The sequence below is a fragment of the Poecilia formosa genome, unplaced genomic scaffold (genome assembly GCF_000485575.1).
Source record: "Poecilia formosa unplaced genomic scaffold, Poecilia_formosa-5.1.2 Scaffold1, whole genome shotgun sequence".
NCBI classification, from domain to species: Eukaryota; Metazoa; Chordata; class Actinopteri; order Cyprinodontiformes; family Poeciliidae; genus Poecilia; species Poecilia formosa.
Window position 1 is genome coordinate 378,278 of NW_006799940.1, and position 13,724 is coordinate 392,001.

A 13,724-nucleotide genomic window follows, 5' to 3' on the forward strand; every position below is an offset into this window, starting at 1 on the left:
TGCTGTAGAAACTGGAACATTTTCATCAATATTAAGGAATTATTTATTTAAACAAGCTCCTTTATCTTGCTGAAAAGTTACTTATAATTTAGTAGAATTCAAATCAGACAAAACTAAGATATTTGCAGTTGAAACTAGACCAAAAATACTTGGTAAGATTTTGTGTTTTTGCAGTGCAGGCAGAAATACGGTGTTGGCAGCATCATTAATCTGTAAAACACACGAGATTGAGGGAGAGGTCACTGCAACACGACGACGCTAAAAACACAACCAGCCTCAACAGGATGGGTTGGAACCAAATGTACGTGTAAAAATGGTCTAGTCAAAGTCAATACAGTTTCCATCCAAACTGACACATTAACGTTTAAGAGGTGTGAATACTTTTGTAATTCTTCAAGTTATCAAGGTAAATATTTCAGATTTTGCTGCTTTTACAGAACATGATGGTTGAGGAAACAAACACGCATAATGTACATAAAACGCACACACACGCACAGACACACACACGCACAGACACACACACACACCACAGTAATCAAATAGCTCCTCTTTGACTGCAGTACCAGAATACACAGCAAAGCTGCACTCATGGCTCCATCTGAAACAGTTTCTAGGGCTGGGCGATATAGATAAAGGATAAAATCTTTGAATATTTCACAACAGATTTGATTTTAAATATTTTCAAAAAGTGGCTTTAATTCAGTCATATGATCTCTGAGTTATACAACAGAGAATTATGGCCAGACAATGAGAATTTTTAGTCATGTTAGTGAAAAAATATGCAGTTTTACCAGAAAAAAAAATCTTAAAATTGCAACAAAAAAACTCGATTCAATGAGAAAAAGAGCTTAGTTATCAGTTGTTTTTTAAATAGACTCAGTTGTTTGCACAATCGCTTATAATTTAACACTGATGCGCTAAAAAAAGATTAGAAAAACTTTAATTTTTTAATTTTTTGGGTTGTAGTTCTGGTAAAATTCCGACTTTATTATTTAATTTTCAAAAATCTTAGCCTGGCTTTAATAATCCATCGTAGAGTTGACCTGAATTCAAAGTCAGAACAAATAGAAGCTGCAGAACAAGCTTGCTAAACAAGATGGCCGCCCTCAACGTGATGACATCACTCTGAAATATGGAAACCCAACGAGTGCACAGGTGAAATTTATTTTTTTTCCAAAATTAAACCTTCAAAAACCAAAAACTCGATCGATTTATCGCCCAACCCAATTTATTTCAGACAAAAATCACTAAAAGGTGGAAAACAAATCACCAGCCATAATTTATTAAAGGCGAGTTATTATGCAAAATTCACATTTTGTACGTTTTTGTTCTTCCATTTGGGTCTCAGCTGCTTCTAAAAACAACAAAAGAGTTTTAAAGAAAACATCCAGCTTTTTGTTTGGAAATAAGTTGATATTTTTTGGTGTCTGGAAAATGAGCCGTTTCAAAAACCTCCTGATTACTGAGTCACACTGCACCGTTACCTAGCAACCCAACTGTTTTTACCACTGTATGCGCTGTACAATGGCTGCTGAATGTGTTTTGTTGTTGACTTGCCATACAGAAACCACCTGCTGCATTCTTGTTGGTTGTGCAGAAGACTCCATGTCTGCTTTTCAAATATGTATGGTTGTATAATTGCACATCTGTTCGCAGCCTTTTTCAAGAGAGTGTAAACGTGGCCAGCAGCAGCTTATTTGGATTTAAAGTAACAGGAGGCCCTAAAACAGGAGCTCAAAATAGTCAGAGCTGACCAAGACAAAATGAAATGGACATGTTCAAAGAAGCATAATAGGTCACCTTTAAAGTTCACTTTTACAGTGCTAGAACCACTAATATTTGGTTTCTGTCCAGACAGTTCGGGGAAGAGCTGCATCGTCTACATATTTGTACATTTTATTGTTTATTATCTCAACAATATGTGGGAACTTGGTGGGATTTAGTCCCCTAAAACTTAAACGTCTCAGCAGGATCTGACTACTCTCATATACATATAAAGCTGTCAAACTGAATGAATACAGGGCAAAAAAAACAAATCAAAGCAATAAATACGAAGCACACAGTGCTCAAACTTTATCAGGTCACCTTTCTCTTCTTCAACTTTCATTTTTTTCCTCCAGTTTTCCTCTTCATCATCTTTCTAATCCATAAAAAAAATCCTTCCCAGACGCGTCCTGCCTCTCACTTCCTCCACCTCCTTCCTCCTCCAAATAAACATGCTACAGTACTCATCAGCAGGTTTCAGATTCCCCATCGGATCAAGCGAGATCAAATCAAAAACACACAAAAATCACAACTATACATCAGTAGAGACCCGCGGCGGTCGTTTGGTGTCCAGCATCGTGATTGGTTGATTGGCGTAGAAGATCGACTCCTCCCACTGCTGACCGTTAAAGTCATCTTTGGAAGTAATGAAACACCGGTTCGTCTGAGGAGAAATTATCACAAGGTTACACAAAATCCAACTTTAAAACATGCAAAATTGCACTTTAAATGTTTGAGAATCAAGAAAGATCATCAGTTTGTTTCTTAAAGATTTCTGTTCTTTGTTTTCTGAACTTTTCCCTCAATAAAAACCAGAGCAGCTGGTTGGAAAGGCCTGCACAAGATCAGAAAAAACATCAAATAATTCACTTTGTTTCTGCTTCTTCTAATTAAAACTGTGGGGTTAAATAATAACACCTTCACATTGTTTCAACTTATAACTTTACAATGTGCAAAATCATGTCAAACAATTAAAATGAACTAAAATCACTTGTATTTTCTGGAGAGGTTTGTCTAAAAAAAGAAGATTGTGTGAGTTTACTTACCGTTTCCCCTGTTTCCTGCCAGCTTTTTAACCTGCTAAACAGAAAATAAAACTTTCAATAAAGAGCAGAGCAACCTGGAAGTAAACAGAAACTGTAATAATAAGAGAAATTAAAATGTATTTTGCCTCCAAGAGATGTGAACAATAGGACAGAGAATTACAGAAAGACTAAGAAGAAAAAAATAAATTAAAAGAATAAACTTTAACTAATAAGAGAATAAAGTTTTACAAAAATAAAGTTTAAATTTTATGAGAATAAATGCATAATATCAGAGTAAGGTAAAGAAAAAAATTGAATAAAGTTGTAATGCGAAAATAAAGTCGTAATAAAATAAAAAATTTGTAATGCCAGAATAAAATCAAAATATTACAAAATAAGTCCACATATTACAAAATAAAGTTGAAATATAAAATCGTACAATAGTTACGCTGATACAAGAATAAAGTCCTAATATTACGAGAATAAGGTTATAACAAAATTAGAATAAAATCGTAAAAATGCAAGAATAAAGTCATAATATATAAAAAATAATGACAATAAAACTGTACGAGATTCATTCTTTATAACTTTTTTCCTCAAAATTTTCCGACTTTCTTCTTCTTCGGATGTTTACATTACAAACTGTGTTAAAACCCTCCAAAGCTGTCATTATGTTTAGGAAGCAGCTATTTTGGTTGTTTTGGATCAGTATTTTTTATCGTTTTTGTCCTGAAATAATGAATGCAAACAGTTTGCATGTAGCATGTAGTCAGGTTGTCGTCGCTAACTGGAGGTTAGCATCATGATGAACAGCGAGGGCGCAGACGAGGAAGTGGATCTGGCACTTCTCTGCAGGGGGTCGGCCCTTGTTAAAAAGGAGCGGCTCCATAAAGCGCGGCTAACGAGAAGGCATGTTAACGAAGCTCATTACACACAGAGAGGCTGCAGACAAACTGCAGACACGTGGAGAAAGAACAGCAACCAGAACCAGTTTTAAATATGCAAAACAAGCCGGAGAAATTTGATCTTCAAGTCTCACTGGTCTACACCCTTTGCAAAACGAATTGTCTTCATGCTGTTTACCTCCTTTCAGCTACATTCAGAAACATAAACCTGGTCATTTATTACAAGCAGCCGTTGACTTCAGCTTGTTGGAGCATCTGGAGAAAAATCATGTCAAAGTCCTTCCCGTCCAGCCAGGTGTTTTTAATGAAGTGGATAATAAAGTGGAGTTCTGCAATGAGCTGCTGGACTCAAAGTTCCCCCAAAATATTTACTAATAATTACTAATAATAAGAAAAGATTCCTGAGTGACTGGATGCTGCAAAAACCTAAAAATAACAGCTTTTTATAATGAACCATTTCTGCATATTTAAACTACTGAGGTAGGAAGATGAAAAAGAATGAATGAATGAATGAATGAATGAATGAATAGAGAAAAAAGAAATTAAAGGAAAAGGAATAAAAAGAAAAGAAAAAGTCAAAGAATGAACAAAAGAAAAAAGAAAGTGAAAGAAATAAATTAAAAACAAGACTGAAAAGAGAGAACATAAGAAAAAAGGAAGAAGGAAAGAAAGAAAACAAAGAACAAAGAAAGAAGAAACAAGGAAAAGGAAAGGAAGGAAGCAAAAAAGAAAGAAAGAAAACAACAGAAGAGAAAGAGAACACAAGAAAAGAAAATAGATGGAAAAGAACAAAAGAAGGAAAGCATTAAGAAAAAGATTTTAAAAAATTAAATATTTTTCCAGTCTGCCTTAGTAGAAAACACAAAAATAACTGAAATAATTAACTTACCTCTGTCTTTCCCATTCAGCAACCGCTCCTCTTCTTCTCGGCCTTCATCTGTTCAGATGTTAAACATCAGAAGCTGAAAAGTGTTTTATGACATACTGGAGGGAAACTAAACTAAATGTTGAGCTGTTCGTGTCAGAATGAACGGATAACGGACCGGAGTGCAGCTCTCTGACCAGCGACGACACGGTGTTGGTGATGGAGTCGGCGGCGACCAGCAGGTCGTTCCTCAGGTTCCTCCTCGGCCCTAAAAACATCAACATGTTCATTCATCTGAACACGCACACTGGAAACGAGACAAAATTAACTCAAAAGTAACTTTTCAGCAAGATATAGATATATTAATATCTCATTAATATTATTATTTACAAAAAATCATGCTGTAAAACACAATCCTTGGAGTTTATTTCACTTTCAGGTAAAAAAAAGTCCAGTCTCACCTTGAGCAAAGGCCTCCTGTACGTCACCTCCGACCCCGGCGAGGGAGTCCTGAGGGAGGTACATGTGAGCGTGAGGAGACGGAGTGCCGACCGGGCGGACGGCGGACGGGCTGGGTCGAGACGGGGAGGCGTGAGAAGAACCGGCCGCCTGGGCCTGCGGATCATCATCAACAATCCAAAAAAACACTTAACACTTTGCATTTAAAACTACGGAGCCCCGTAGGGGACATGGAGGATGATGATAACATCAGGCTTTCATAAGGCTTTTCATGTATCTTAATGTCTCGTTTGTGAGATATCTGAAGGTTTATGTATTTTTCTACAGAACAGAAATGCATCACAAACCTGTGTGCAAAATGCAAAAGCAGAACAGGCCAAACGGGGCTTTCCATCTCTTTAAAGATATAAACAGAAACTTTTCATAAACGGGTAAGAGAGAAAAAAGTACATCCAAACTATTTGAACTATTTTCACTGGATAAAAGCATCTTTTTTTTTTCCTCAAAAAAATAACTGGTAACAAATAAAACTTTTTTTTTTTTTTAAATAAGCAACTAGCAACAAATCTAACAGCTTTTCTTTTTTTATTTAATAAAATAACTAGACACAAATCTAGCAACTCTTTTTTTCTAAATAAGTGACTAGCAACTAAACTAGCATTTTTTTTTTTTTTATAATTGCGTAATTGCTAATGGATCTTCTTCACAGAGAAAGGTCAAAAAAGGGTGAAGCTAAAACTAAGCTACTTGAGTTTTTGGTAGAACAAATTTACAAAGGTTTTGTTTTTATCTTAAATGCAACATGTATGTATTTTTTGTATAATTTTAGCTTGATAATTGAATTTCTTTTTGTCTTTATACTCCAGTTAATGATTAATCAATTACTACATTAGTTTGAGGATTATTTTAATAATTGATTAATCATGATTGATCCGATTAATCGTTTCGACCCTAGCTGGGATGCAGCTGTATTTCTCAAAAAGACAGCTTATTTGAAATTATCTGATGTGAATCCCAGTTTTACTTCAGTGTTTGTCACACAGAATGGGCATAAACTTACTGCCTGTCGCTGTTCCTCATCCTACAAGGCCACAACAATGGCCGCCAGAAACAGACAGGAGGAAAAAAGGATGGAAAAAGGAAAGGTCAGACAATCAGAGCTCAAAAAAGTGAAATTAAAAAGGAGGAAAAAGAAGTTAGGAATGTGTTGCACCAAGGAGGAATGAGGAAATATGAGGTAGGGAAACTTTGTCCTCTACAACATGGCGGAGGCATCATGAGGTCTTTATTTAGACTGTGTGTCACCTTGAGCAGCTTCATCAGCCCCTCCAGCTGCACCATCAGCTCCCTCCTGCTCTCTTGCAGAGACGACATTCTCTGCTCCAGTTCGTCTTTCCTCTGTCTGGGACACACAAAGCAACACCTCGTTACCGTCACAGAAGTCAATAATCCCAGCACAAAGAGTCACTGAGGGCTGGAAAAACCCAAACGTAGACAGGAAACCAGCTGCACCTTCAACTTAATGTTCTTATAACAGGAGAATTCTGTGTCTAACGAAGCTAATTAATGGATGCAAAACACGAAATGTCACAATAAGAATTAAAAAATAAACTTTTTCGAAGCTAAAATTAGGATTTTTTATGAAAATAATTAGGAGGTCAAAGTACAAACTTTTCCACAATAAAGCAGCAGAATCACATTTTTAAAGATTTCTTACCTTTTATTCTTATAGTAAATGAACAAAAAAGAGAAAAGAAAACAAGAATCACAGATATATTTAACAATTAATCGTGATTAATCACTTACTGAAATATTGAACTAATTTAGCAATTGATTAATCATTAACTAGCGTATAAAATATACAGAAAATAGGCCATTTGCAGGAAAAAACAACATATTCAGAGCAGTAACTAAATTAAAACTGAACAAAAAATATATACATTTTGCATCAAAGATAAAAAATATCTTTGTTTGTAAATATGTTTTTACCCAAAACTCCTGGAGCTGCATAGCTTCATCTGTTTAAATTGTATCAATCCTAAGGTTAAAAAAATGAATGTCAACTTAAAAAAACAAAAACTTTGATTTGGCGCCTCCTAGTGGCGGCTTTACAGCACATTTTAGCAAAAACTACTAATTTAAAAACTGACCTTGGAAAAAAAAAGTTAATTTTAAAAGCTAAATTACCTCTATCTGATGCTAACTATGATTTATTTACCAAAATAATACCCACCAACCAGTATTCCTTCTTTCTTAATTTATTTTTTTAAAACTAAAAAGTAGAAACATGTTTTTTTGTTTATGTTTTTTTTAGGAAAATCCACCACCTGCCCTTGCCATCTGTCCCAAGCTACTCTCCCTCTGGGCTGCAAATATAAACAAAACTTTTTGCCAAATCTGACCAAAAAAGTAATTCTTTAAATTAAAATTGTAATTTGGAAACATCTCAGCCAAACGTTCAGATAAAAAATAAATGTTTCATGATTAAAAGCTTGTGTGTTTTTGTTACCGGAGCTGCCGCAGCTCGGCGAGGAGAGCCGGGTTGGTGCTGCACCGCTCTGGGCTCGGCTGACACGCTGCGTCATGCTCGGCACGGAGACGTTTGATTTCTGCCAAGATCTCTCTGGGAAAAGAGAAAACCACGCTGGTCAGCACCGGGCAGCTTCTCAAACACACACCTCCACTGCTTCCTCCAGATTTCACTTAAAACATTAAGAAACTAAAACATGTATGGAAGCTTACTTCTCTGACCAAACAGTAAAAATCCCCATCTGAGGTAATGATACACTGCAAATCACAAAATCTTACTTTTATAATTTATAATATGGAAAAATGTCCTGTACTTTGTCATCAATATTATAAAATTATTTACTTAAATAAAGCTCCTATATTTTGATGAAAAGTTACTTCTAAGTTAGTCTTGTTTAATTTCAAGTGTGCAAATATATTTACACTACAAACTATATCAAAATATTTGGTAAGATTTTGTGTTTTTGCAGTGTAGACAATACTTTTCAGTCAAGAACAATGTTGCTTCATCTGTCTTAAAAACTGGCAGATTGAAAGTAATTCTTTACTTTTGTCAACATGTTTCTTCTGACTGGATGCAGTAAAATGTGATGGAGAATCTGCGCACTGCAAAAACAGATTCTCGTGCAAATATCTCAGTGCACATGAAATTAAATTATATTTTCTCAAAGTGATAATCCATTTTACACCAGAAACAAACTTCTTAACTCTGAGTAACTTAAAGAAACTTTTCTTTGCATTCATTTATATATTTTATATTTTAACATATTTGCATGTGCAATCTTGTTATTTGTTTATTTATATTCAGCCATACTGAATTACTTAAATCACTCTTAGGTATATATATTTTAATAAGTTTGAGCTCTTTTTGTTATATTTGTTTTTTTGATGAAGTAGGTTGTCAGTTAATAAATTTCCCCTAGGGATGAATAAAGTATGTTCTATTCTATTAGTTGAATAAAAATATATTTACATGTACTGAGGTGTGAATAATTTTCGCTGTAACTGAATTGATTCCAGACTTTAGGCTTTTATTTGTATTATAATTTTAAACCTTTTAATTCCACTTTACAATATCTGGTTTATCATAACACCAAAGTAAATGTTTTTGTGGTTGTAATGGGACAAAAGGCAAGACGTTTAACTCTAACGACATCTGTACCTGTTTTTGCACTCCAGCTGAGCGATGAGCTCCCTCTTCTGTTTGTTCACATCAAAGTTGATGCTCCTTGTTGGAATCATCTGAAACACACACACATCACTTTCTTCATTAATAAAAAAGCGTTGTATTGATCCACTTTAGTGGATTATTTCTCACTCACCCCTGTGCTTTCTGTCTCTGCCAGTCGAGACGTGTAGCGAGCGATAAGTTTGTGCTCCTCATCCTGCCTGCCGGGACTGTCGACGCCACTGAAACGCACAAACATTTGGCTCAGGGCTCAAACGATTAATCTGATTAATCATAATGAACCGATTATTGACATAATCGTCAACTGATTTAGTAAATAATTTATTGTTAACTGGAGACTAAAAAAAAGGTAGTTGATGAAATATTGCATAAAAAAAGACGCAAGTGGCTAAATGGAAAAATTTGCAGAATGTGCCTTTTTACCGATTAATCGTTAGAACAATTGATCGAATAATTGATTGTTAAAATAATTATCATTGTTTGGTTGGTAAAAACAAAAGTTAACATAATAAGGCTCAAAAGCTAATCAAAGTCTAAAAGAGAAACTTTGTTTGTTTGTTTTTTTATTTAATTAAAGTTAATTTCCCAGCACTTCCAAGTATTTCTGGATTTGTATCCCTCTTCCTGAGCCTTAGAAGTAGGTGAAGTACTTCCTGAAACTTTTGGGCACTTCATCGTTGTCCCCCGTTTGACCCAGAAAACTAATTTGAATATTTTCAGGGCCATTTGTCGATTCCAAATTTAGCCTAAATGAAGATGTTAACATTCAGGCTTCATTAGCCTGTTTTGATCATCTATAGAAAATGTTCCTAAGGTGATTTCCTGCTGTTTCACACCTGACTGAAATGAATGGATGTAAATTACAGACATCTCTGTAACTTTAGAAACACAATGAAAAAAAAAAGGTCAAACAAAAATCTTCTGCTGTTCACGTGTGAGCAGACCAAAATACGCAGCAAAGTTGTAAAAACAAAGAGCTGTTCCCTCTGAGTCTGGAGACCGTTCAAAAGAATCGAATCGTTCGTGAACGACGCATCAAATCTCTCCGCAGCTATAACTTAGCTTCCTCTGTAATCCTGACGTTGTTTTCTTTCCATCGGTATCTTCAGCTTTTCTTGTGAGTGACCCGGTTTTAAACCATTTATTCACTACTATTTTTAAACACAATCCTCTGGTAAGCTAGCTGTAGCGTCGCACTTTGAACTGACGTCACGGCAAATAAACGGTCGTTTATACATGCAGTACCTTGCTGGCCACCAGGGGGCGGCCGAGGACCACAGTTTGAGAAAGACTGCTATAGAGGTATAAGTGGATATAAATTAATAGGGTTTTATTTTCACATTTTTATTCATAATTTTCTTTCTGAAAAATTCACCCATTGCTGTTTAAACCTAAATAATCATTTGCATACTGCAAAAACACAAAACCTTACATTTTTATTTAGTTTCTAGAGCAAATAATACCAGCTCCACTGAGATTATTTCACTTACAAGATGGGAAAAATGTCTTGTTAAAAGTGAAATAATCTGCCACTATAACTAGAACTTTTCAAATCAATAATGCTGACTTAAAACAAGCTCCTACATGTTGCTGAAAAGTTACACATAAATAGGGCTGTAACTAATGATTATTTTAGTTATTGATTACTGGTAAACTCCTGTCCCAACCCTCGCTGGTGTGTTGGTGCTTCTCTCACCAGGGGCCGCTCTGCAGTCGATTGACATACGCTGCAATCAGAGCGTGTTCCTCGTTCATCCTCTGAGCTGCTGCCAAGCTGGGTGGAAAGAGAAACGGATGGTCAGAATCCCTCCAGTTCATTCATTTACAATTTTAAGTGATTTGATCTTCTATTTCTAAGAATGCAAGATTAAAATCAATAGATTGGATGGGTTACATCATGTTAAATAGAACTTTTTCTAAATAATTTCTTTAAAAGAACATTTCTAATATTTTTTGGCACACCGTAGCTACTAATGTGGCCCTTTGGACTCCAGAGGAATACATAAATAAAACCTTTAACATAACAGTTGTGTGCTTAAATAATATTGTATTGTTTTTTCCATGTTTATGCAACATCAACAGATCCCCACATCTTTTTACTATAATGATTAAATTGCGAGTTTACTGCAAATTTCCCACCAAAATGGTCAGACGTATGTATGTAATGCTAACTCCCACCTGCAGGTGGCAGTATTACTGACTTCTACTATACTAGTTCCTCTGGTTTACTTGATGTCAAGTAATAATCCATCAAACAAAAAGTCACATTTACCCTCAAACAAATGTGTAAATATTAAAAAATATTATGCAGAAATGTCTAAATTAGCTCCACAAATCAGTGATTTTGATCAGTGAAAAAGATCAACTCCTGGAGGGACTGATCAGCTCGACTGTTTTAACCCTGATAGCCAAACAGAAAGCAAACAGTGAAGTTAATATTTCTCTACTCTGTGTCACTCTTTACCTCTTGGACGACTCTGGTACCGCTGAAGACAGCAACATGGCCTCACTGGTGTTCCCAACTGGTCTGGAGGGGCTGAATAACAAACATGCATAACCATAAAGGCCTCGACATCAGCAGTTTAAAAGCATAGACCTCCCTCTCAGAAAACACACACATTCTCTCACACTCTCATACCCACACAGAAAGTCACGTGGTTCTGAGTGCATTCATGCAACAGCGAATCGTTATATAGTCTGAGCAAACACAGACAGGCCAAAGATCGGCAGAGGGAGAGAAAACTGAAAGAAAGAGGGGAAGAAAATGCACAAAGTTGGAAATTATCTGTGTAGAAACCAATTTAAAAAGTAAGTCTTCACAACGATCATTATTATACTCACATATGTGGCTCCCTGAGTATAACGCCTGCAGGTCGGTAACGACCCAGTCTGCAGCCGTTTGGACAATCAAACAGCAAAGATCCACCAAGAGGGCGGAGCGACTAGAGCATTTCGCTCAGAGAGGAGGGTCTGCGACTCTATCAGTCCTATCTGAATGTCCTATTAGCATATGAATATGTTTCATGTTGCTCAGGAGTCTACTAATTAACCAGAAAGCAAATTATTTTGTTCTTAAATAAAATAACTCCTCCAATATTTTCTAATGTCTGCTTTACTGACTTCTGCAATAATCGATCCATCCTGATTAACTGTCTCAGCGCTAGTGTTCAGTAAGTTCACACTGCACTTTTTCAGTCGTCCAACAGTTACAAAACAAAGACGATCTGCTCCTAACTTTTACATGCAACACAAAGTAAATGCAGTTTTTAATGCTTGTTGTTTGGCTTCTACGATAAAGACGTGTGGCGCTGTTGTGAGGTCATACACGATGTTGGTGAGGTCAAGGGTCCGCTCAGGCTCCTCGGGGTAAATCGGGTGGGGCGGTTCCCTTGACGACACGCAGCCCAGCGTCCGGCTCAGGGCGCGACCAAACTTCTTCGCAGAAGATTTCTGCAAAAAAAAGGAAAGAAAAAACTGTTTTGTACATGTCACCGCCATCTTTCCTTTGAAAATTATTACCGCCATCAGTTAGAAAATATCTGGATTTATTATATTTAGTAAAAGTATAACAAAAATGAAGACATGTATGCAATTTATAATTTATGTTAAAAACACATCAGTGGATGGATGGATGGATGGATGGATGGATGGATGGATGGATGGATGGATGGATGGATGGATGGATGGATGGATGGAATCAGATTCCGTTCATTTGTAGATGACTAAAACTTCTAATACGACTTTTATGAATTTGAAAAGCAAGAAATTATTTCATGAACATAAAACAGAAAAAGAATAAAAACATGGAGGAGGTAAAAATAAAATAATAAAATAAACTAAAACGTCATTCAGGCTGAAAACTAAACATAAATCTGCTGAATGTGCTGAGCAGGAAGCTGCTGTGGTGAGACATTTATCCTTGAAACCGAGGCATTAATGCGATGAGTCAGGACTTTGTTATGAATAATTTAACTCCCATCCTGCATCTTTAAATTCATCATTTCTCTGCTGAAATCATTTTACACTCCAATCTACTGGATCTCCAACAGACAAGCAGGAAAAACTGGAAAAAAACTATAAAATGTAGACATAAACAACTTTTTCACCAAACACTTGAATCTGCCTTTTTTTTAAGAAGCGAGATTAAATAATCTGCATTGTTTTTCACCAGAGAGCGCCCCCTGGTGTGAGACGTTAGTAATCGCACCGGGACTCACCCAAGAGGAGTGCTCCTTCATCTGGTGCTGGTTGCTGTGAGAGCCGCTGGCATTTCCACGCCAGAAGCAGTTCTGGCACAGCTGGTAACCGCGGCAACGGAGGCAGCGGTAGCGAAAGCCAGTGATCCCGTTGCTACGGCAATAGGAGCAGGAAACCGGATGATAGACTGAAAAACAACATTTTTTTTAGAAGTAAACAAAACCAAAATAAATATGATAAAAAACTAAAATAATTAATGAAATTCTGTATATTAAAAAAAAACAATTAAGCAACAGAAAGGTTATGAAAAAAAAGCCATAAATAAAAGAAACTAAGTTCATATTTTTTACTATTTAGACACAAAAAATGGTGCTGTTATCGATAAATTTAGTGATTAATTTGACGATTAATTGGATAAAAAATTAGCACATTCATTTTTTCCACTTAAGCCTTTTGTATACAATATTAAAAATATATTTAAAAAACGCAAATAAACAATTAAATTCCTATTTGAGATAAGAAAATAAGCATTTTATTGCCTGAAATACAATAACATATACACCTGATTATTTGTAACAAAGGATCTGCATTAAAATATATATATACTTCCCACATTAAAATGAGAAAAGTTCAGCCATTTGTGCTTAATTTAACATCAATACATTGTAGATTTACTCTGTTTATTATTTCCAGCTCTTTTTATGTCATTTATTTAAGTTCAAATACACAAGGTTATAAGTAAAGACAAAGAAATCCTGAAATGAATACATTTTGAAATAAAGATAAATAAA

At 35.6% G+C, this 13,724-nt stretch overlaps 1 protein-coding gene across 10 annotated transcripts in view; it reads right to left on the reverse strand.

Moving 5' to 3' along the window:
* Positions 1–1,875: 1,875 nt before the first annotated feature.
* The window catches only part of LOC103153565 (dystrobrevin beta-like), a 36,332-nt gene continuing 24,483 nt past the window's right edge, over positions 1,876–13,724 (reverse strand). For 5 of the 10 annotated variants that reach the window (XM_016665356.1, XM_016665392.1, XM_007574573.2 and 2 more), the window contains 12 exons: positions 12,954–13,120; positions 12,062–12,186; positions 11,201–11,272; positions 10,433–10,510; positions 8,870–8,957; positions 8,710–8,789; positions 7,528–7,641; positions 6,324–6,420; positions 6,079–6,099; positions 5,021–5,174; positions 4,738–4,827; positions 4,522–4,631 (listed from right to left, as the gene is read on the reverse strand). In XM_016665356.1, coding sequence (XP_016520842.1) covers positions 4,522–4,631; positions 4,738–4,827; positions 5,021–5,174; positions 6,079–6,099; positions 6,324–6,420; positions 7,528–7,641; positions 8,710–8,789; positions 8,870–8,957; positions 10,433–10,510; positions 11,201–11,272; positions 12,062–12,186; positions 12,954–13,120 — 1,196 coding nt within the window. Of the gene's footprint in view, positions 2,430–2,810; positions 2,845–4,521; positions 4,632–4,737; positions 4,828–5,020; positions 5,175–6,078; positions 6,100–6,323; positions 6,421–7,527; positions 7,642–8,709; positions 8,790–8,869; positions 8,958–10,432; positions 10,511–11,200; positions 11,273–12,061; positions 12,187–12,953; positions 13,121–13,724 lie in introns of those variants that run through there. The other 5 variants (XM_016665538.1, XM_007574929.2, XM_016665469.1 and 2 more) reach the window with 5 other exon arrangements.